This window comes from Phyllostomus discolor, chromosome 5 (assembly GCF_004126475.2).
Source record: "Phyllostomus discolor isolate MPI-MPIP mPhyDis1 chromosome 5, mPhyDis1.pri.v3, whole genome shotgun sequence".
In the NCBI taxonomy this organism is placed as follows: Eukaryota; Metazoa; Chordata; class Mammalia; order Chiroptera; family Phyllostomidae; genus Phyllostomus; species Phyllostomus discolor.
The window spans coordinates 55878884-55902421 of record NC_040907.2 but is presented as its reverse complement, the minus strand read 5'-3'; the positions used below and the strand labels follow the sequence as shown (position 1 = coordinate 55902421).

At 36.6% G+C, this 23538-nt stretch overlaps 1 protein-coding gene across 1 annotated transcript in view; it reads left to right on the top strand.

Moving 5' to 3' along the window:
* SLC44A5 (solute carrier family 44 member 5) overlaps positions 1-23538 on the top strand; it is a 344959-nt gene that overhangs the window by 296816 nt on the left and 24605 nt on the right. The window contains 8 exon segments of the mRNA XM_036026299.1: positions 1459-1504; positions 1506-1572; positions 10634-10762; positions 14285-14384; positions 16403-16495; positions 16953-17040; positions 17523-17785; positions 18307-18401. Of these exon segments, the coding sequence (XP_035882192.1) occupies positions 1459-1504; positions 1506-1572; positions 10634-10762; positions 14285-14384; positions 16403-16495; positions 16953-17040; positions 17523-17785; positions 18307-18401 (881 nt within the window).

Here is a 23538-nt window from a genome sequence, read left to right as displayed (position 1 = left end):
TGTGCAAGACTACGAACTGAGAAGCTATTTTGCATGCTGTTATCAATGTGGTGACAGTAATTATTAAGATTCTGTTTATTTGTGAAGGTGAAGAGACTAGCCAAAAAACATATATGCATGACACATAGACACAGACAACAGTGTGGTGATGATCTGAGGGAAGGGGGTGGGGGCCAGCTAGAGGTGGGCAAAGGAAGGGATGGGGACATCTGTAACAATGAAAAAAATAAAAATGAAAGAAAGAAAAAGAGAGAGAGAGAGAGGGAAGGAAGAAAGAAAGAAAGAAAGAAAACCTCCCTCACTCCCTCCCTCCCCCTCCCTCCCCTCCCTCCCTCCCTCCCCTCCTCCCTCCCTCCCTTCTCCCTCCCTCCCTTCTCCCTCTCTTTCTTTCTTTCTTCTTTTTTTTCTTTCTTTTCTTTCTTCTTTTCTTTCTTCCCCCTTCAGGCCTTCCTCCCGCCCCCTGCTCCCATCCTCCCTCCCCTCTTTCTTTCTTGTTTTTTTGTTCCCTCCCGCCCTTTCACTCCCTCCTTACCCAGCTCTATCTGTTGCTATGTTTAGAAACTTGCAGATTGCACCAGAGGTGTCCATTCTTAAAGAAGCATCAGTCAAATTTCCGATCTTAATGAGTTCTCTTTGATAAAATTACTTAAAGAAATCCAATTAACTTCAACTTGGGTATGGTGGGGTAAAAGAAACATCTCTGCTAGCTCACACAAAAGTCCAGGAAGAAATTAAATATAAGGAATAGTCATGCTGTTGATTGCTTGATGAAGTCACATGGCCCAGATGACACAGGAGCCTTATCATGGTTCCAAATAGTGGCCTACAGATCAACAGGAACCTGAAATAGAATCTGATGATATTAGATATTATAAACTATTAGAGATAATTAGTTCATAGTGAAATGGTCTATAAAAATCCTGAGTTCAAGATCTATGTGGGACAGATCCTTTTTTTTGGACTTTCTATCCTAAGAATCTTCTCTTACTGCTAGACAGTTATTTTGCATAAGGCTTTCACTAGTCACCAGGTAGGTAGAACAGCACACATTCATCATAGATAGGTTTTGCAATTTAACACTTATTGGATAGGTGTGAAGGCAAAAAAATAGAACATGACAACTAGGGCAGATAGTCCAAAATTGTAGCTTGGAGAAATTGTGTCTTTCCTTGAACAGTGATTGATACTGGCCTTCATTCACTTTAGCTTGACACATGAAAAGGAGTCATGTATGAATTCCCTGATGGTCCTGCCCTTCCATACAAAGTCTTAACAGAAACCATTGTTTGTACCTTTTAATGTCATAAATGTTTCTATAGCTAGGTAAAAGAAAATAGTCTATTTAATGAATATAAGGCAAGGTTTATTTTTAAGAGAAAAAGAGTGCTGTCTTGCTGTTTTCATTATGTTATGTTTAGCACACTTGACCCTGTGTTTGTCTCGTGTTTTTTCCACCAGTGGCCTGACAATTGCCATGCTCCTCAGTTGGATGTTCCTGCTGCTTCCTGAGGTTCATAGCTGGATTACTCTTCTGGGTCTTTGTTTTGGGTGTGATTGGAATTATAGGTTATGGTAGGTATTACCCCTATTAAAACTGCCAAATGTCAAAATTGCTTCTTTCTTTTAAGTTGCCATTATCAATGAGCAGAAAACATTTTCTTGCAGCAAATTTAATTATTCTTTGCTCCCACAAAAAAGGATAAATTTAGAACAATTATTTAATTTTGCACCTTGTCTCTATAGCTTTTTTCTTCTTTACCATGAAAAAAGTGCTTTCAATATATTCTGCTTTTTCTCCAGCAACCTTTGGTGTCATGCTTCATGGGTACTAAGATAGAAGTAAAAAGAATCCCTTTTAGGTTAATAAAAAACATTTCAGACAACTTCTTTTATCCCTTTAACTTTTTATTTGATCGAAGGCCATGTCTGCATAGTTACAGAAGTGTGATCTATTTTTCTCTTTCAAATAAGTACCTTTAATCCAGGTACTGTCACTCACATTAATAATTAGCCAATGCTCCATAATGATGCATCACCCTCTAGAGGCAGCATTCTGAATTACACTTATTAGATACAGAATTAACTTATTTCAAGGCTGAACTCCAATCACTAACTCAATGCTCCCCCAAAACAGTACAGGTACAATGTGAACCCTAAAAAGCAATTAAAGTCTCTCCCAAGAAACAGTATAGTACTTAGGACAGCTTCCTTTCAGAACAAAAAGAAAAGAGAATCCAAAAAAATTTAGGATAGTCTAAGCAGTCTGTGGGACAACTTTAGACTATCCAACGTTCACCTTGTAAGGGTGTCAGAAGAAGAGAAAGAGAAAGAAATTGGAAATCTATTTGAAAAAATAATGGAAGGAAACTTCCCTAATTTGGTGAAGGAAATAGACATACAAGTCAAGAAAGCAGAGTCCCAAACAAGACGGATGCAAAGAGGCCCATTCCAAGACACATCATAATTAAAATGCCAAATGTTAAAGACAAAGATAATCTTAAAAGCAGCAAGAGAAAAGAAGTTAGCTACCTACAGGGGAGTTCCTATAAAGCTGTCAGTTGATTTCTCAACAGAAAATTTGCAGGCTACAAAGGATTGGCAAGAAATATTCAAAATCATAAAAAGCAAGGACCTACAATCAAGATTGCTCTACCCAGCAAATCAAAGGGCAGATAAAGAGCTTCCCAGATAAGAAAAAACTAAAGGAGTTCATTATCACCAAACCATTATTATATGAAATGTTAAAAAGACTTATTTAAGAAAAAGATCAGCCCTGGCTGGCGTAACTCAGTGGATTGAGTGCGGGCTGTGAACCAAAGCATCGCAGGTTTGATTCCCAGTCAGAGCACATGCCTGGGTTGCAGGCAATGGCCCCCAGCAACCGCACATTGATGTTCCTCTCTCTCTCTCTCTTTCTCCTTCCCTTCCCTCTCTAAAAATAAATAAATAAAATCTTAAAAAAAGAAAAAGATCAAAACTATGAACAATAAAATGGCAAAAAATACATATCTATCAACAATTGAATCAAAAATCCTAATTAAGCAAATAAGAACAGAGACAGAATCATGGATGTGGAGAGCATTTTGATGGTTGCCAGATGGGAGGGGGTATGAGAGAATGGATGAGGAGGTGAGGGGATTAAGAAGTATAAATTGGTAGTTACAAAATAGCCATGGGATGTAAAGTACAGCATAGGAAATGAAATAGCCTAAGAACTTATATGCATGACCATGGACATGAACAATGGGGTCGGGATGGCTTGAGGAAGTAGGGGGTGCTAGGTGGAAGGAGGGCAAAGGGGGAAAACTCAGGACAACTATAATAGCATAATCAATAAAATATAATTAAAAAGACAAAAATAACAATGTCCTGTTTCTGTCACACAAAGAAGAGCTTTACACATATCAGCATAAGAATGCAGTTGAACCTTATGACCCAGCAATTCAACTTCTGGGTATTTATTCAAAGAAACTCAAAACACTAATTTGAATAGATATAAACACCCCTGTGTTCATTACAGCATTATTTACAATAGCCAAGATATGAAAGCAACCCAAATGCCTATCAATAAAAGATTGGATAAACAATAAACAGTGGAATACTACTCAGTTATAAAAAAATAATGAAATTTTACCATTTGTGACAACATAGATGGACGTAGAGGGTATTATGCTAAGTGAAATAAATTATACAGCGGAAAAATATCATATAATTTCACATATATGTGGAATCTAAAGAATAAAGTAAATGAAAAACAACAAAAACAGAAAGAGACTCATAAAGAAAACTGATGGTGTCCAGAGGGGAGGGGGTTTGGAGAGCTGGGTGAAAAAAAAGGCAATGAGATTAAGTATCAACTGGTAGTTACAAAATACTCATGGGGATATAAAGTGCAGAATAGAGAATATAGGCAATAATGTTATAATAACTATATATGGTGCCAGGTAGGTACTAGACTTATTGGGGGGGATCACTTTATAAATTATATAAATGTCTCACCATTATGCTGTATACCTGAAACTAATATGAAATAATATTCAATGTCAACTGTAATTGAAAAAAAAAAGAATGCAGTTGAATCCCCAAGTTCTGTAGTTAGCCTAAATTTTAATCCCAGCTTGCTCCGTAATGTGTAACTGATGAACTTTGGGAAAGTTTCTTAATGATTGTAAAACCCAGTTTCCCTTATCTATAACATTGCTGCAATAAATCTCTATCTCACAAGATTGTGAGGATTAAATGAAACGAGTATGAAGCTCTTAGAACAGTGCCTGGAACACAGTAAGCACTGTGGGTACTGAGTTACTGAGTTTCTAGACAACCATTCCTGTCTCTCAGGTGTTCCTCATCTGCTCCTGCTGTGCAGCTGCCCACAAAGAGGTGGGCCAGTCTATTGGAAGAACTTCTGTCCCTTAATCAGACACTTTCAAGAAACCTTTTTGTTCGAAAGCCTTTTTGTGTGTGTATCTGCTTGGAGCTCAAAATAACCTCTGCTGTTTGCCAACATAAAGCCTGAGTGTGTGATTCAATCAGTCCTTTATTATTATCAAGAAGGGAAGGGCAGTAAAGTTTGCTATTGATTTCACTGACTTGTCTTAATGAGCAAGAGGAATCTGCAATTGCCTACAGTCCAACTTTGACAATGGCAAAAGGGAGAAAGATGATTAATATCTAACAAGTGCAGATAAAGCCAAGAATTTTAGCTTCCTATAGACTTCCTATGTAGTACTAACTCAGCAATTCATGGTGTGGAAGTAAACTTGAAGCTGTTCATTGGGTGGAGAAATGTCCAGCTAGAATGGGAAGGGTAAGTAAGACTGTGTAACTGATACCTGTTGCTGTCTTGGGAAACTGACTAGTGATATATCATAGGAATCCAAACATTTCATAACAGCAGCCTACTCACTAGGGCAGAGAACAGTGTAGGTGTGTCATACTGACCAGAAAAAAAGCCAGGCTATGGGTGAGCAAATGCCTGTGAACAGCAGTGGAACAATTCTCCTTGGCCAGAACAAGTTAGGAGTTACACAGGAGAGGCCATATGACTGCAAGCATCAATTTGGAGATGGAAGAGGCACAATTACAGGTTCATTACACGTTAATGATATGATCCTCTGCAAGTACATAGTCTCTTGAATTTTGTTTCCTCAACTATGTAGTAAGAATCTGTATTACAAAAAATAATGTACATAAAGTACTTAGAAAACTGCCTACCACATAACAATTGTTCAGTAAATAATATCTGTTGTTGTTATTCATGAATATTATTGAGGAAGGAGGAATTGAAGCCAGGAATCATATCTTAAAAAGAGAGAGAGATGGAGACAAAGCAATAAAGCAATATAAAAAGAAATAGGGAAACACTGCTGAGACTTCCACACCTACCATTATGAAGGAACTAATTAGTCTGAAGGGCTTGCTCGCTAATAAATAATGGCATAAAAATAATACTTTATTGTATTATATAAGGTTTGTTTTGATGAGGTTTCAGGAAATGAAGAAAATCTCCCTACAGAAATAAAATTAAACCCATGAGCTAAGAAAGTGGGGCATTGAACAGGAGGCACATGTGAAATGCTGAGCAGCCCCTGTGAGTGCTACAGGCAGGGGTGTGAGAGCAGAGCTGGCAACAGAGCAGAGGGGGCTGAGATGAACTGCTTGAGTAAGGCCAAGAGCCTGGAAATCACCTAAAGTGACCCCAATTTGGTAGTACCCATTGGCTGCTGCCAGACACAAATACAATTCCCCCCTAGATGAATGCATCTTCAATTCAGATCACCAGGTCTCCACAGATTAAGATGAATAAAGCATGAGTGGCAACCAAAGATTAATAAACATGCCAGGAAATGATCTTTTGTGAGAAAAAAATTGTAAACATCAGATTGCGGTCTTCAAGAAATTAGATATGGGAATTAGTAGATATAAAACATGAAATTTAAAAAATTGAAAAATTGAAAAAAAACATGAAATAACTGTATAAAATGTTTAAGAATTAAGGACAGAATTTTTTAAAATCAGAAATTATTAAAAATGTTCAGGCATACATGAAGATGAACCCAATAGAAGTGCTCAAAATTTTAAAAAATTGTTAAATTAAAATAAAATTGTTATTAGAGAATTAATGAACTGAAAGATAATCTGAATTACCTAAATTACAGCAGAATGTTACAAGAGGACGAATATGATTATGTGGTTAAGAGTGATAAAGAATAACTTGAGTAGGGCCTAACATATATTGGCCATATTTGAAACATATTGGATGAGATTTTTCTAGAACTAATGAAAGATATGAATTCAGAGATTCAAAAAGCTCTAATTACACCAGTGAGAACAAGGGGAAAGACATCCATATCTAGTCATGTATTCTTCTATTTGTTCACTTACCAAATATTAATTGAGCAGCTACAGTGCACAGGCACTCTTCTAGGCTTTTGAGATAAAACTGTAATCAGACAAATGTCCTTGCTATCCTGATGCTTATAGCTTAAGCAAATTATCTATTATAAAATTATATTTTCTATGGTAAAAATAAAAACCAGAACAGGTAAAAGGGGATTGAGTATAGCATGATAGGGCAATATTAGAGTAGGCCTTTTTGAGCACAGATCTGAGAAGACACTTTACAAAGGCAATGGAATTGCCATTGGAGATAAGGGGAAAGTTGAAGATAGTGAGTACAGCTAGAGGAAATGCCCAAAGTTAGGAGTGTGTTGAAGAAATGGTTAGAAGGCTGATGTGGGTGGGTATACTGAGTATACTGAGTATACTCAAGTATACTGAGTGAAGGGGAGAATAGTACAAGACAAAGTCATAGAATTTTTGGAGGGATAGACAGAGACATAGATTATTGTAAGATCTTGCCTTTTACTCTGCATGAAATGGGGAGGCATTGTAGAGTTTTGAGCATAGGAGGGGATGTGAAGTGATGATTGCTCTAGTCCCTGAGTTGAGAAGAAACTGTAGTGAGGAAAGGGAAGAAGCAACAAGACCAGTGGAGTGACTATCATGGTAATCTATGAGCCAAATTAGGGAAGCTCAGATCACATTTCTAATATGGAAACAGCTGAATTTCTTGATGAGTTGAATGCAGCTCATGAGAAAAAGTAGGAAGTCAAGAATGAGGTTTCCACTTAAGCAACTGAAAAAGCTATCAACTGAGATAGGGTATATTTGAGAATAGCAGGCCTGCTGTAAAAAGGGAATTGATCAGAACTTTAATTTTGAGCATGTTGAGTTTGAGATGTTTATTAGGCATTGAAGTGGAGATGTCAAGGAAGCATTGGATATTTAGCCTAGAATTAGAGAGTGTGTGCTAGCCTAGGGAAACACATTTAGGAGTCAGGAGCACTGGAGCTGAGACTAGCTGAGATCACCAAGAGCTCACCAATAAATGTAGATAGAGATGTGGGACTGAGCTCTGAGGCCCACTGATCTTAAAAAGTCAGAGAGAGAGAAGACTCCAGCAAAGATAATTAAGGAGAACAGGTTTTTGTTTTCTGGTTGTTTGTTTTTTTAAACTAAAAGCAGGTGATGTTTTTGAAGCCAAGGGATAAAAGAAAGGAGTGATCAACCATGTCAAATATGGCTGATAGGTCAAGAAAGATGAAAACTGAGAGTTAGCCTTGGTTTAGAAATGCAGAAAGATGCCTGGTGATCTGATGAGGGCAGTTCTGATAAAATAATGAGAGTGGGAAACCTGTTTAGGGCCAATTTTGAGGAAGGGTTGGAGGAGAGAAATTGTAGATAAAAAATATAAATGGTTACTTTGGAGAGTTTGGTTTTAATGATGAATAAGAAATTGGGCTATCGATGAGGGGGAAAAGATCAAAAGTAGAATTTCTTTTGTTTTATTCTTTAAGATGGGAGAAAGAACAACATGTTTACATACTGTTTGGCATGTTTATATACTGGAGAGCAAGAAATTAATGATGTAGGGAATAAATTGTTATGAAGCTTCAGAACACCAATAACCAAAAGTTTTGAAAAAGAACAGCAGAGAAAAGACATCACATACAAATAAACAACTAGGCTGAAGCAGACTTTTCAACAACAGCAAAAGAATTGAAATAATACTTCAAAGAGCTAAGAAAAAATAACTGTCAACCTACAGCTATACACCCAGCAAAGCTATCTTTCAATAAAGAGAGTAATATAAAAATATTTTAAGATAAGTAAAAACTAGAGTTTACTAATAGACATATACTAAAAAAAATTCCTAAAAGATGTATTTCAAAAAGAAAGGAAATGATTACACAAAATGATATGACATAAAAGAAAGAATTATGCCCTGGTTGGTGTGGTTCAGTGGATGGAGGGAACCAAAGGGTAATAAGTTGATTCCCAGTCAGGGCACATGCCTGAGTTGTGGTCCAGGTCCCCAGTAGGTGGAGCATGAGAGGCAATCACACTTTGTTTCTCTCCCTCTCTCCCTCCCTTCCCCTTTGTCTAAAAATAAATAAATAAAATCTTTAAAAAAAAGAATCATGAGCAAAGAAAATGAATTGGCAAATGTGTAGGTAAATTTAAATAAACTTTGTGTAAAATAGTAATAATATCCACTTTTTTGAAGTCTAAATATACAAAACCAAAATACTGAATAATAATCAGAGTGAGGTGATTGTTGAGTGATCTAAGCTCCTTATATTTTCTTGTGAAGATACTGACTTAAACTTGGTTAATTAAAATCACATAGCAAATTTTCAAGGGTAATCTAATCTAAAAATAGAGTAGGTATTTGCAAACCAGTAGAGGAACAAAGTAGAATATAAATAAACAAATAAACAAACAGACATACAAATGAAAACTTACCCATTTTTAAAAGAAAAAAATTGGGAGAAAAGAAATGTAGTCACAAAGTAGAACAGGAAATGCAAAAAGTAAGTAGAAACAAAAATAAATAGATCAATACATCAAATATAAATGTATTAAACTCATCAATTAGAATACAGAGGTTTTCAATTAAGATTAAAATATATACATACAAGTTGGAGCTATATATTATTTATAAAAGTTATACAACACATAAGGAATTTCACAATCAAGACATGGATAAAAATATACTAGCAATGATTAACAAAAATAAAGCTGCAGTAACCATAATAATATCAGACAAAATAGGTTTTAGAATAAAAAGCATTATTAGTTATAAAAAGGATCTGATTCACTAAAAAGATATACCAATTCTAAATATGTAAACATCTAAAGAAATATCCTCAAAATTTGTAGTACTACAAGAATAAATAAATAATCTAACAAATAGTAAATCTGTATGAGATATAAATCTCCCGCAGGGGGGAATTTCAATGCAATTTTTTATTAAAATAGAATAATAAGCACAAAATTTAGAATAATTGCTCTTTGGCAGGAAGAGACAAATAGGTATGATAGGATATAGAGTAGAATAACAAATTTTAATTTGTTTAATTAAAGCAAAATCTTCAGCTAAGTGATGCATTCATATGTGTTCATTTTACTTTATGCCTTAAACCTACTTCTGTATTACATATAATTTTTATGTATCAGATATTTTATAAAGTATTTTTAAAGGAAATTTTTAAAATATACTGGGAAAGCAGGGCCTGAAAGAAAGAAATTTGTCATATCTTTTTGAAAAACAAATGTCTTTTCTAGTCTAGTTTTGTTTCTCTCTCCATTGGCCTCACCCTCACCTTATGTCTAAAAAAAAAAAAAAAACCAACCAACCAAACAAACAAAACCTCATTAGTTTAAAAAACTGGAACATTTCCAATAGACCTAATCCAGATCCATTGGTCATTAAAATGGGTAGACCTCTTAACTGTAATTTTTACTACTACCTTGTAGACTGAGTAAAAAGTCATTATGTAGTCTGAAAAACAGAGTTTTGGGGGAAATGCAGCTGGTCCATATTTGCCTTCCCCAGATACAAACTTTGATAAGAGTAGGCTTTAGGTAATTCCACCAATACATGACTTCACCATAAAAAATGGAAAATGGCTTTTTTTGCAATATAAATGACTTTTTAATTTGCTTTTTAAGTTGATTGTACATTCATGTGCTTCAAATTTCAAAAGGTATGAAGTTTATACAGTTAAAATTTTCATTCTCATTTTGTTCCCAGGTCACTAATTTTCCATCCCCAAAAGCACAAAATATTATATTTCTATGTTCCCTTACAGAAATACTTTATGAATATACAAGAAATTATATATAAAGACTGTTATTATTATACAAATTACAGTATACTGACTATGTCATTTTGTACTTTGCTTTTTTTACTTAACAAAATATCATAGAAATTGTTGAATATCACTCTAGTCTTTTTCCTTCTTATACGGAAATATAGTATTCCACTGAACAAGTATTTAACCAGTCCCTACGGATGGACATTAAAGTTGTTTCTAGTTGAAAGGACACTTAAAGCCAAGTGTTGCCGCAGGCATCCAGACAAATGCTGAAAACATTTATATTGAATATAGTAGCACATTTAAGGCTATTAGATGAACATAAAATATGTTCTATGTTCATAACACGAATCTTGCCTTTGTAGAAATGACCATGCTAGTCAAATACAAGTAGATACGTGTGATAAGAGCATAGCTTATATTTCAGAAAATAGCATTTAATATTAGTCTGTTTTTCTCTCCCTTTCAAGGAATATGGCACTGTCACCAGGAGTACAGCAACCCCCAGCACCCAAATTCTCACCTAACCATTTATGACATCGGGTTTCGGACTGACATAAGGATGTATTTACAACTGAAACAAACATGGTTCGCATTTAGTGAGTGGATTTTCAACACTGGTTTTGTTAAAATTGTCATAAGGAGAAAGCATCTTTTTGTCTGAAGGAAAGCTTGGGTTGGTGTAACTTGTTAAGCACAGTTACCCTGTGTTAAGCACAGCTAACATTCTTAAAGTAAATGTATTCATTCTACTAGTAAGTGGAAAAGTCATGGAGTAGAATCTATTATATAATCTAAGAAAACATTACTTTACAATGATTTTAAACTTTTTGCTTTCAAATTAAAATATTTGGGGTTTGGGTATTGATAGCCATTAAACTGATATCCAAGAAAGGTGTTTTAAAAGGAAATAATGCTTGATATATCAAACTTGTTTTATAAAAAAAAAGGACAAAAAATAAGAAACAATTTTTATAACAGGAGTTTTAAATTATTTATTATAGGAATTAGAATAATAAGTCACTAAAATAAATTTGCATCTTGAACTCTTTATTCAGATTATCAAATTAGTTAAGGATAATGTTAACAAAATATTTAAAGCAAGGTGATTTCAGAGATGGCTTTAAACCTATATTCCTAGAATGGCTTTATTTTAATATTCCATGCAATTCACAGAGATTCATGTTCTCTCATCAAGTCTTAGAAAATAATCTCCAATTATGTGTTCTTTAAAAGAAAATTCATCTTCGTACCTTTGAAGTTTGACAGCCAGGTGAGACGTGTTTAGGGAAGCCTGGCAGAGCTGCACAGGGGTCAATATCTTGGGGGGCATCATGATTCCAGGGACGGGTTCCATCACCATAACTTTGAAAACTTGATTTTGTCACTTCACCCAGAAGTCACCAGGCTTTCAGGTCCAGGCTCACACTGTGCCACCAGAGTGCCACTTTATTTGTTTACACTGTCAGTTTTATGCCGCTGGATACACTGTTTGTTTTACACTCTCCCTGATCAGCATGCAAACATATCCCGTGGAGGACACTGCTTTCCTGGGATCAAAGCATGTGAAGTACAAGGCTCCTAATGAGGAGCCTTTTTAACAGAGGGCCTCAGAGAGTTTCGAGAGCCGTTTTCTTCAGGCTCATGCCAAGCTTGCTGACATGGCCTTCTGCACAGCCGCCCCCACCAGACGCCCTGGTTGACCGAATTTAGTTGTTCTCTTTTCCTTGGATGGTGCTGGATCAGAACACCCAATCCTTGCTCTCATCAGACTAGTTCTCTTCACATAAGAAACACATTATTTTTTCAAATATATTGCAGAAGAATTATTTCATTTACAGCCATTTTTAACTCTAAAAATCAGACATCTTGGAACTGGCATCCTCATGTAATCACTTTTCCTGAATTGGAAGTGAATTCTTATCTCCTCAGCAATCCCCTTACTGTTAGCTATCATTTCTAAAGATGACACTATGCACTGTGACCTCTAGCTTTACTCTCCAGTGAACCTCAGTCACAGGTGCTGTGGTCACCCATTGCTGTCTCTGAAGGAGCTTCGACACAAAAATCATTGAAATGATCAGAATCTGCTATTGGGAAATTAAGAGATGTGCCTTGAGGAAAATACAGAGCTTTCTTTTATTTTGAAGTCTAGAAATATTATTTTTTTCTCAAATGAGCCTCAGCTTTTACAACCCATTTATCAGACATGAATTGATTACTTGTGCTGTGTATGGACCAAATTCTAGGTCCCTGAGACAAGTGCATATGTGCAATTACACTAATCCACAGAAACACTGAAAATAAGCAGAGTTATATGTGCAATGATATGATTTTTATGAGTCTTGAATTGTGTTAGGAGATAGTTCTATTTTTTTTTGATAGTTCTATTCTTATTTCTGTTTTTAACTATCTCAGTCTCCTCTAGAGCTTTAAGTATACCAGCTTCTCTGTAAGGTCTTTAAAAAATTCTGTTGTTTGTTCTTATTCAAACACAAGGAAGGACTATAATATGTAAATTCAAAAGGCATTTAAATTTCTCTAATACTACCATTTTAAATATGTAATTTTATAAAGATATAAGATTGATATGCAATATTCTTATCAATGCAATTTCAGAATATAAACCAATTCTGGTATATCTCATATTCTCAGGTTCATCCAAAAAAAGATAATGATTTTAGCTTAATATGACTATATACTCCATGATTTGGGGCTCAATTTTATGTTTTAAGAGAATCAAATGTGCATGTAAACATACATGCACAGTTTAACTAAAAAAAGATAGAGTAGCAAAATGGCACATTACTGAGATCCTCCCACATGTCTGGGCTAACTGATTTCTGCTTACTTGGAAATCTTAAATGGCTTATGGTGCAGCATCGGGTCTCCATGGTGGGACAATAGGATGAATTGGTGCACACCCTAGCAGTTAGCAGTGGAAATGTTCATGCATCAGCAGAATAACCATGCTGGAAGCAGGCTATGGAATGGATTCTTTCACAGGCGGAAATTTAATGAACTCTCCATTAAGCTTTTTTTTTGGTAATTTTAGATTGTTATTAGCAGTGGTATATTTCCTTAATATTCAGATCATTCCTGTTTACTTTTGAGCATCTCTGAAGTCAGGATGCATCTTATAGTTAATGAATAGCTGTTTAATGAAGGATTTCTTTACTTTTCCTAAAAAGATACTAAGTTAAAGGTATTTATTTTAGAATTGAGGAAATCAATAATTAGGACTGTTTGGCTCCGAGTAAAAAGAAACTAATTCAAGCTAGCTGAAAAGAAAAGTAAATTGGAGCAAGCTGGTGCCAAGGTGGAGGCATTCTGATTAGAACATAGAAGAGTCTCCTAAAACTCAAAAATGAAACAGGGAAGCAGCTGGACTTTCAAAGTAGCTAAATCAAGGAAACAAAAGCCAAACAGAACCCAAGAATTTCTCTCCTTGCTCTCTCTCTTTCTACACACATAAATTTTATCCTTTCTTTCCAGATTTATGTACTCCTCATGAAGATAGTTTTGGTGCAGTTTATTAAGCTTGTATAACTCTTAGTTCAAGAGGAGGTGTATAAACTCGAACTCAAAACTAACCTAGAATACCTTACTTAGTTCTAATTCTGAGACTTCCATTAGACAGTTTGGGCTGTGTTTAAACCCTGATACCATTGTCTGGGCCATGAATGTGGAGTCACAAAATGAAAATGTGGGTAGCCAAGGCCCTGCTACCAGATCAGTTCATTGAGAGGTATTGTGAGCAGGACAGACAAAAACTTTCTTCTGTAACAATTCTCTTACTCAGTGAAGGAAAAGTGAAACATTTAAGAGCTGCCTAAAGCAGCCCATCCTTTTTCCTTGCCTGTTTTCCTATTTCTACAGATGGCGTGAAATGTTTCCATAGACAAAGCCACCTGAGCAGGCCAAACATTAGCTAAAGGTTTTAATCAAGATTCCTTAGCATTTCTGGACGGTTCTGAAAGTGAATTTCTAAGATTGGCTGAAACTGTCAAGTGTCAGAATTGGCAGCAATAATCATGAAGTTCATTCATAACTTCTGCAGAGAAAGTTTGTTTTTTGGATTGATTTGTATCACACACTAATTTTTTCTTTTCTGTTTAAAGTGGTAATACTCTGCATCCTGGAAGTGCTTGTCATCCTCGTGCTGATTTTCCTTAGGACCCGGATCCGCGTCTCCATAGCCCTGCTGAAGGAAGGGAGCAAGTAAGGCCCTGACGGAAAAACTCACTGAGTGTGTATGGCAGTCCAGTCAGCCCCTGCCTGTTGTGTAGATGCCCCAGACTGCTTTCCCTTTAAGAAGACTTGTTAAAGAAATCTGCTTCCTATTCAAGAAGACTTGTTCAAGTTTAAATTGCTAGTTATTAGAAAGGTCATGCTAACATGTCCTCCAGTGTCCCTGAAACCTCAGTGATCACTGGGTAAAGCAAGGTTAAAACCTGTCTGTCTACATATTAGCACTTTTTTAAGCACTAAAAGTATGTTAGGAGAATAATGTATGTGAAAGTAAGTAATGAAGTTATACTATATGTTTTATTATTCCCATACTAAGTCATATGTTAATATTAATGGTTGAGATCATTTGCAGAACTTTAAAGCACCATAATTCTATAAAGTCAGTTGCATACTATTACCATTTCTATATGAATGACAAATTTTGCCAATAAAAAGAATAATTGATCCTAGCAGCACCAATAAATATTTTGTATCTACACCTCTTAATTCAGAAACACTTTATACCCTGAGCCATTTTTATTAAAAATACTATAAAATAAACACTAAATTTTTCATAAATCCATGCTGGGAGATAGTAACAACTACAGTTTCTGAACTATTCCAAAAGGTCACTCCAGGATAATACTGTAAACTTTTGAATAATGCATGGAAGAAACAAAGAAAGCATTACTATAAAGACAACAGATCATGCTCTCCATTTAGAGTGACAGAAACTAAGTTGTTAAAGACCAAATTACTTTAAACAGTCTTTAAGGATTATTTTAAGAAAATTGTAATTTATAATATAACACTGTTACTGAAGCCCATGATTTAAATGGTTAACGAGCAGTTTATTGAATTAAACTCTCCTTCCCACAATAAATGACACCCTATCATTAGCCATGGAAAACGACTGATTTGCTGGATTATTAGAATAATATGATATTGTGCTTTTCACTGTGACGTGCCCCAGTGTTATGCCTCTAAATATATGTATGAGCGCATGCATGTGTGAGTGTGTGCGTACAAAGGGCCAATGCAGCTGTGACAGGTTGATAGTGTGCTTCAGGGAAAATAAGAGCTGAAGTAAATGGGTGCGAGAATACAAGGTAAACAGTGGGAAGCTCAACAATTCACTTACCAGCAGTGTCTGGAGAAAGGAGATAATGGCATAGCTCAGTGAAATGAAGAAGGTAACAACTTCAAAAGGAATCTATGGAGTGTCTGTTTCTTAGGTGTGGAATAGTCTCATCAGAGAGTCCTCAGCGGCTATGTCAAACAGTATTGGACTTACTCCAGTGTCGTGTGCTGAAAAGAACATTCGAAAGTAGTTTGGGACAGGGCAACTAGGATGGTGACCATTTCAGAAACTATGTCTTATGAGGGAATATCGAAAGAATGATTATCCTGCAGAATAAAAGGAGTTACTCTGAAGGGTTGCTGTGTTGAAAAGGTGGTCATTTCTTTTCCAGAAGGTAGTGGATGTGAATTACAGGCAGGCAGTTAAGAAAGAAATTTCTAACATGTTGGTAAGAAATAGAATAAATCGTGTCATATAAAAAGATCTAACAGTGTGGTCACCAGAGCCTTATGAACATATTTTGAAGATAGTACAGAAGATCTTGAATTAGGGGGGATTCTCACATTTGATCAGATAATTGTCAAGATCTTTTCCAATTTTAAAGTCTAAGAATCTAAACAAAAGGAAGAAATATTATGATTATACAATATCAAGTATTTATAAGTCAGAATAAGCAAAGGGGAGAGTTTGGGGAAGTCTGGGCAGGAACCAAACATGAGCATTGAAATAATGTCTCTAAATTACAATAAATAAAATTTAATGACTAAGAATATGCCAGCATGATTAGCAAAAAAGAGTCTATGGTTATTACTACTGTTCTGAGAATTAATTCAGTCTAAGGCTCAGTTCTAGTTCAAACAAATAAAACTTTAATTGAGAAATTATAACACTGGATCATTTTGAATTTCAACTCTTTGTTTTATTTCAGAGCCATTGGATATGTTCCCAGTACATTAATTTATCCGGTTTTAACTTTCTTTTTCCTCTCGATCTGTATTTGCTACTGGGCCGTGACAGCAGTGTATCCTTCGGTATTTCCCTCATTGAACCTCAGGTTCCCGGCACTGTTCCAGACCCCAGGCTGCAGCGCTTTTCATCCTGGGGAGATTAGGAACGTCCTAAAGAAACAGATGATTTTTTCCCCTCTAAGCTCTAAAAAAAAGTTTCAATGTGCTAATTAAATTTCCCCTCATCTAGATCATATGGTAGAATTTGTTTTATTTTGTCTTCACATATGGTACCTCTTCCTCACGATAACCTTAAAAAGCTTCAATATATTTTACTGTTTTTAAGAGGCTTCTCACTGCAGCTGATCTATGTTATATTCCTCCGGACCTGAAGAATGGATGAATTACTAAAAGATTAGAAGTTTTTTGAAGTGAATCTCTCAAAGGAATTTTAAGTTATTTGCATTATTTTCATGTTTATGTATTTTAAACTCACCAGCAAATAATTTATCCTTAATAGAGTTCACTCAGTTATTTGGCTACATCAGGGGTACCCATATACCAAATCGTAACTCCAGGTGGACAGTGTAAACATGACAACAGAACCTGTAACCCAGCGGTAAGTAAAAAGAACTCTCTTTTACTTAATGTCACTACAGAACCTGGCTCCATTTCCTCTAGAGGTTGGAGGGGTCATCTGAAATAGAGACCTGGTGTATTGACAGGGATCACCATAGAGAAGGGGGAGTTGGCCAGGTGTTAGAAGGAAAACACAGGAAGTGGTGGGAGAATAGAAAGAAAGTTCTATTATTTCCTGAGCTCATTTGTCTTGTCATATATCCAAGAAGCAGTCATTGTCAACAACAGCACTAATAAATGTGAAACTAAAGGGGGTGAAGAGGGATGAACACAGGATAGAAAATAAGATACAGTGTACTTTCCAGAGCTCATTAAAGAATTATATAAATGGAAAATAGCAGAAGCTCATAGAAAAAGCACAGGACATGCATTTGGGAGGCTACACAAAGGGAGAAGGCAAGGAAGGTGTTATCTTGGAATAGCATTTAATACAATATTATCCACATTTTTTTCTGAGTGCAGATTTTTAACAAAACTGGAATTTCCAAAGCTTGCCCTGGTGCTCAATGTAACTTTGCCTTCTATGGTGGAAACAGCCTGTACCATCAACATATCACTACCTTCCAGATGTTCAATCTATTTGTTTTTCTCTGGCTTATAAACTTTGTCATTGCATTGGGCCAGTGTGCCCTTGCTGGTGCCTTTGCTTCTTATTACTGGGCCTTGAAAAAACCTGATGACATCCCACCACATCCACTTTTCACTGCATTTGGACGAGCCATACGGTAAGTTCCACGTTGAACCCTATCTCTGTTTTCCAAGTTCCGCTTAGTATATACTTGTAACTCTATCTTGTGCTTATCATTCAAGTGGCAAACTACATATGAGCCCAAAGGTATGATTCAAGAGTCATGGATGTTCATTGGCTCCGTCTGGTTTTATAGCCACAATTTTATACTCTCTACCCAGGCTAGTATTCTTCTAAAAACCATTATCTAGGTTATTAGAGATAAGAGATAGGGGAAGGCACCATATTAAAGGTTAAGGATTAACTTGGCTCTGTCATACCATTGCTCAGCTCTAACATCTTATTTTATGCCAACAGACTATTAGTATTATTTTGGTAGCTATGGGACAAAATATGTATTGTATGATTTAAAAATCTCTAGACCTTTATGTGTCTGAATAGGAGTCTGCTATCTGTCCTCCTGCACTTCCCTTTTACCTATAAAACATGTTTAACTAACATCCTTTTAGTTAATAGTAAAGATACTTTAACCTTTACTCTCACTTTATCTTTGCCCAGATATCACACAGGATCCCTAGCATTTGGATCTTTAATTCTGGCATTAATTCAAATGTTTAGAATAACCCTAGAATATTTGGAGAAATGTCTTAAAGGTAAGATTCCAGAATTCATCTTTTCTCAGACTTCCTGACCTCTGGGAAAAGAGCAGACTAAGACAAGTGGTTGCAGGAAACATGATGACTGTAACAAGGGTAATGAGAGTGGAGGAGGTCAGGTGGGGGATATATTTGGAAAGAAAAGCCAACAGGACTTGGTGAAGGATTCGATATGGAAGGGGACAGTGAAGAGAAGCAGTGGTGAAGAATAAGGGAGAACACCTTGGCTGGTGTGGCTCAGTGGATTGAGTGCAGGCCTGCAAACCAAAGAGTTGCTGGTTTGATTCCCAGTCAGGGCACATGCCTGGGGTTATGGGTCAGGTCCCCAGTAAGGGGGCATGTGAGAGGCAACCAAACATTGATGTTTCTCTCCCTCCCATTCTCCTTTCCTTCCCCTCTCTCTAAAAATAAATAAATAAAATCTTTTTAAAAAGTAAAATAAAATAAAAAAGAATAAGGGAGAAAAAGTGTGTGATGCTATCTACTAAAATGTAAAAACCAGGAGAAGCACATTTCAAAGAAGAGATTAAAAATTGTTTTTGACATTGGTATTGAGAAGCATGCTGGAGTTGTCTGTAAGTTTCAAGTCTAGGGCTTAGGACAGGTCAGGTTTAACCTGTAAATATCAGTGTCATTGGCATAAATCTTCATATATGACAGGTAGTTTATAAACATATAAAGTCTGTTTAGAATGCACTTTAAAATATTATTAATTGCCAAAACAATCTTGAAACAGAACAACAAATTTGAAACATTTATATTTCCTGATTTTAAAACAATACAGAGATATGGTCATCAAAACAGTGTGGCTCTGGCATAAGGACAGACATATGGATGTAGAATAAAATAGAGAACCTGCAATAGCTCACATATAAGCCCATTCAGTGGGAAAAGGACAGTTTCTTCAACTGATTTTACTAGTAAAACTGGGATTCTATATGCAAAATAATGAATTGGGACCCCTACCTTACATCATATACAAAAATTATTTCAAAATCAATTATAGGCTTAAACATAAAAGCTGAAAACATAAAACTCTTAGAAGAAAGCATAGGAAGAAATCTTCATGACATTAGATATGATTTCTTAGATATGATAACAAAAGACAAAACAAAAACTAAACTTCATCAAAATAATAGAAAATAATTATCTAAGGACATTGTCAAGAGAGTGAAAAGACGACTCACAGAATGGGAGAAAATATTTGCAAATCATATGCTAAAGAAGTGACCAAGATTTAGAATATACAAAGAACTTCTGCAACTCAACAATAAACCCAATTCAACACAGGCAAAGGATTTTTTAATGACATTAAACTTTTTTTAGCTTAAGATATACTTGACAAATAAAATTGTAATAAGTTGAAAGTGTACAACATGATTTTTTTTGGTACACATATACATTGTAGAAGATTTCCCACATTTAAGGTAATGAACACACCCATCACCTCATCTCACATATTCACCTTTTTTTTCTTTTTCCTTTCTTGGTAAAAACACTTCAGTTCTATTCTTTTAGCCAACTTCAATTATATAATATAGAATTATCAACTATATTCACCATGTTATACCTTAGATCCTAACACCTTATTTATCTAATTACCGAAAGTTTATACCCTTTTACCACCCTTTCCCTATTTCCTCCATCTCTCGGCCTGCAGCTACCTCCATTCTTTTCTGTCTAGATGAGTTCAACTTTCTTTTGTGTTCCACATATAAATTATACCATGCATATTTGTTTTTCTCTACCTAGCATAATGCCCTCCAGGTCCATCTCTGTTGTTGAAAAAGTAGTATTTCCTTCTTTTTAAAGGCTGAATAATATTCTGTTGTGTATCTATATCATATTTCCTTTATCCACGGATCCATCAAATGATATGTGGGAAGTTTCCGTACATCAGATATTGTAAACAATGCTGGGTGAACAGGGGAGCACAGACACCTCTCCGAGACAGTCACTTCATTTCTTTCATATACATATGCAGAAGTGGAGTTGCTAGATCATGTGGTAGTTCTATTTTTAATTTCTTGAGGAACATCCATACTGTTTTCCACAGCAGACACACCAATTTACATTCTCATCAATGGTGTACAGGGTTCCCTTTTCTCCATATCCTCACCAACACTTATCTCTTGTCTTTTTGCTATAGACATCCTGACAGGTGTGAGGTGATACCTCATTGCGGTTTTGACTTTAATTTCTCTGATGATGATTGATGATGATTACCTTTCAATGCACCTATTGGCCTTTTGTATGTCTTCTTTGGAAAAATGTCTACTCAGTTTCTTTGCCTATTTTTTTTAAATTAGGTTATTTGGTGTTTTGTTTCCTCTTGTTTTTGCTATTGAGTTCTGAGTTCCTGTATATTTTAGGTATTAACTTATCACATATATTAACTTATAACATATATGGTTTTCAAATATTATTTTCCATTCCATGGGTTCACTGTTCATTCTATTGATAGTTTCCTTTGCTGTGCATAAGCTTTTTAGTTTGATGTAGTTCCACTTGTTTATTTTCGCTTTTGTTGACTTTGCGTTTAAAAAATCATTGCTGGAGTTCTGGCCAAGATGGGGGCAGAGGTAGAAACCCTTTGCTTCCTTGTACAATGAAAAGGAAGATAACAACCAATCTAAAATCAATAAACAACCAAAAGCACCAGAAAATCAAAGTACATGGAACTCCAACAACCAAGGAATTAAATAAAAAATCAACCAGAACGACCAGACTGGTAAGACAGTGGACCAGTGAGGGCCACTTCAGAAAAACCTTGGCGACCCAGCAGACCATGGAGGAGGGTGTGGCGGGGGGGCTGACTTAAGGGGATAGCTGAGACTAAGAGCTGACTGTGGGCTATGGTTGTTGCCCTGGTGGGAGAAACTCCCAGTCTCACATGAGAGTTTGTTGAAAAGTGCTCTAGAGGCAAGCAGGGAAGCTGCACTGTTTCCTCTCTGGCCCCTCCCCTGCAGTGCAGCAAGGAGGGTTTCTCTGCCTGGATTAATACCTAAGGCCCTGCCCCCTTACAACATATTAGCTGTGCCGAGACAAAGAAATAAGGCCCAAATGAAAGAACAGAGCAAAATTCCAAAAAGAGAACTAAGCAAGGAGGAGATTGCTAACCTATCTGATGGAGAATTTAAAACCCTGGTAATCAAAATGTTCACAGATCTGATTGAGCTTGGTTGGGAAATGAAAACAAACAAACAAATGAAAGATACCCAAAGTGAAATAAAACAAAATATTTAGGGAACCAACAGTGATAGGAAGGAAACCAGGACTCAGAGCAGCGATTTGAAACAAAAGAAAGAAATAAACATCCATCCAGAAGAAAAGGAAGAATAAAAGAATTCAAAAAAATGAAGAGTCTTAGGAACCTCTGGAACAACTTGAAACATTCCAATATCCAAATTATAGGGATGTCGGAAGGAGAAGAGCAACATCAAGAAATTGAAAACTGCACTGGCTGGCGTAGTTCAGTGGATTGAGCGCGGGCTGCAAACCAAAGTGTCGCAGGTTCAATTCTCAGTCAGGGAATATGCCTGGGTTGCAGGCCATGACCCCCAGCAACCGCACATTGATGTTTCTCTCTCTCTCTCTCTTTCTCCCCCCTTCCCTCTCTAAAAATGAATAAATAAAATCTTAAAAAAAAAAAAGAGGGGGACTAAGATGGCGTCGGAGTAGGAAGGAGCAGATTCCGCTTTCCTCTGCTCAGGGGAGAAAATCCTGACCGATCTATGGAATAGAGAGGCAAGCAACCAACATACTTCAGCATTTTTGAAAATAGGGGACCAAGGATTGTGGCAGAACCGAAAGACCAAAGACCGGACCCTAAGAAGAGTGCTGCAACAAGGTAGGGTCCCAGGGACCAGCGTGTGGTCCCGGGGCCACAGCCCCGGACCCAGGGCCCGCTGCTGGGTTTGCCATAGGGTCCTTGGGAGAGAGCCGGGTCAACTGCTCCCTCCCCAGCCAAACAAGGTCTGAGTGGCTCTGGGAGGAATCCAGGTGCTGACAAACACATGGGGACTGTGAGCACCTTTGGAGGCTGTGGACACCAGAGGGGCTGAGTACGCAGCCGACCCGGACAGTCACCGGTCTGGCTGGAGCGTTTGGCAGTGGGGGAAGCCAGGCCACTGTGGGGAGTGGCAGGTTTGAACGGGAGGAATTTCTCAAGAGGAAGGAGTGAATAGACACAGACACTGTTTGGGGAATTCTCCTAAAGTGATCAGTGGCTCCAGCCTCCCTGCTACCCAGCTGTGGGCACACCAGCATGAGGGCACACGGGCACGAGTGCAGGGAGAGCATCCCCGCACCCCAGTCCACAGCAGCAACCGTGGGGAAAGACCTGATTCCCACACCCAGGGTGCAAGGCTGAGGAGCCAGTGCAAACTTCACTAGCCGAGGAAGAAAAGCCAAACCAATCATCCTTCAGCTTGCCTCAGCCAGCAAGAGCAGAAAAACCAGTTTGGCCACTTTGAAATCAAGAGACTTTTTAATTTGATTCTATTTTTTTAACAATTTTTAATTTTTTAATTTTTATTGTTTTTATTCTCTTTTGATTTCTTTTTCCTCTCTTACCTGATTTCTTGTTTTATTCCTTCCTCCTTCCTGTCCTCCAATTTTATTTCTTCTTCCTTCCTTCGTCTGCCTTTTCTATTTTTACTTTTTAAAATTTTTTCTAAATACCTACAAGTGAGACAAAATCCTGGATCAGTGAAAAGACCAAAGTTGAACCCAAAGAAGAGGCATCACAACAGCTGGGACAGTGAGATAAATTTCACTCTGCTATTACAGAGAACCTGCAAGTTATTGCATATTTGTATTATTATTTTTCCAGTATTCCTACATCTTTTTTAATAGTATTTTTATATCCCTCTTCTTTTTGTATAGTCTGCTTTGCTAGGCTGGATATATTGTATGACCTGACAGCTTTCCCCTGATATCTCTTTCCATACTGTATTGCTAATCTACTGTCCTTTAGCTCACCTGTGTCCCATTAGCACACTACTCGAGGTTCTGTACTCCCTATTCTTGTTACCTAGATCTCATAGAATCTGTCGTATGATTGTTGCCATAATATTGTAAATAACTGCTGTTCCATGCAATTGTAATTACTTCACAACACCAACCCCCCTCA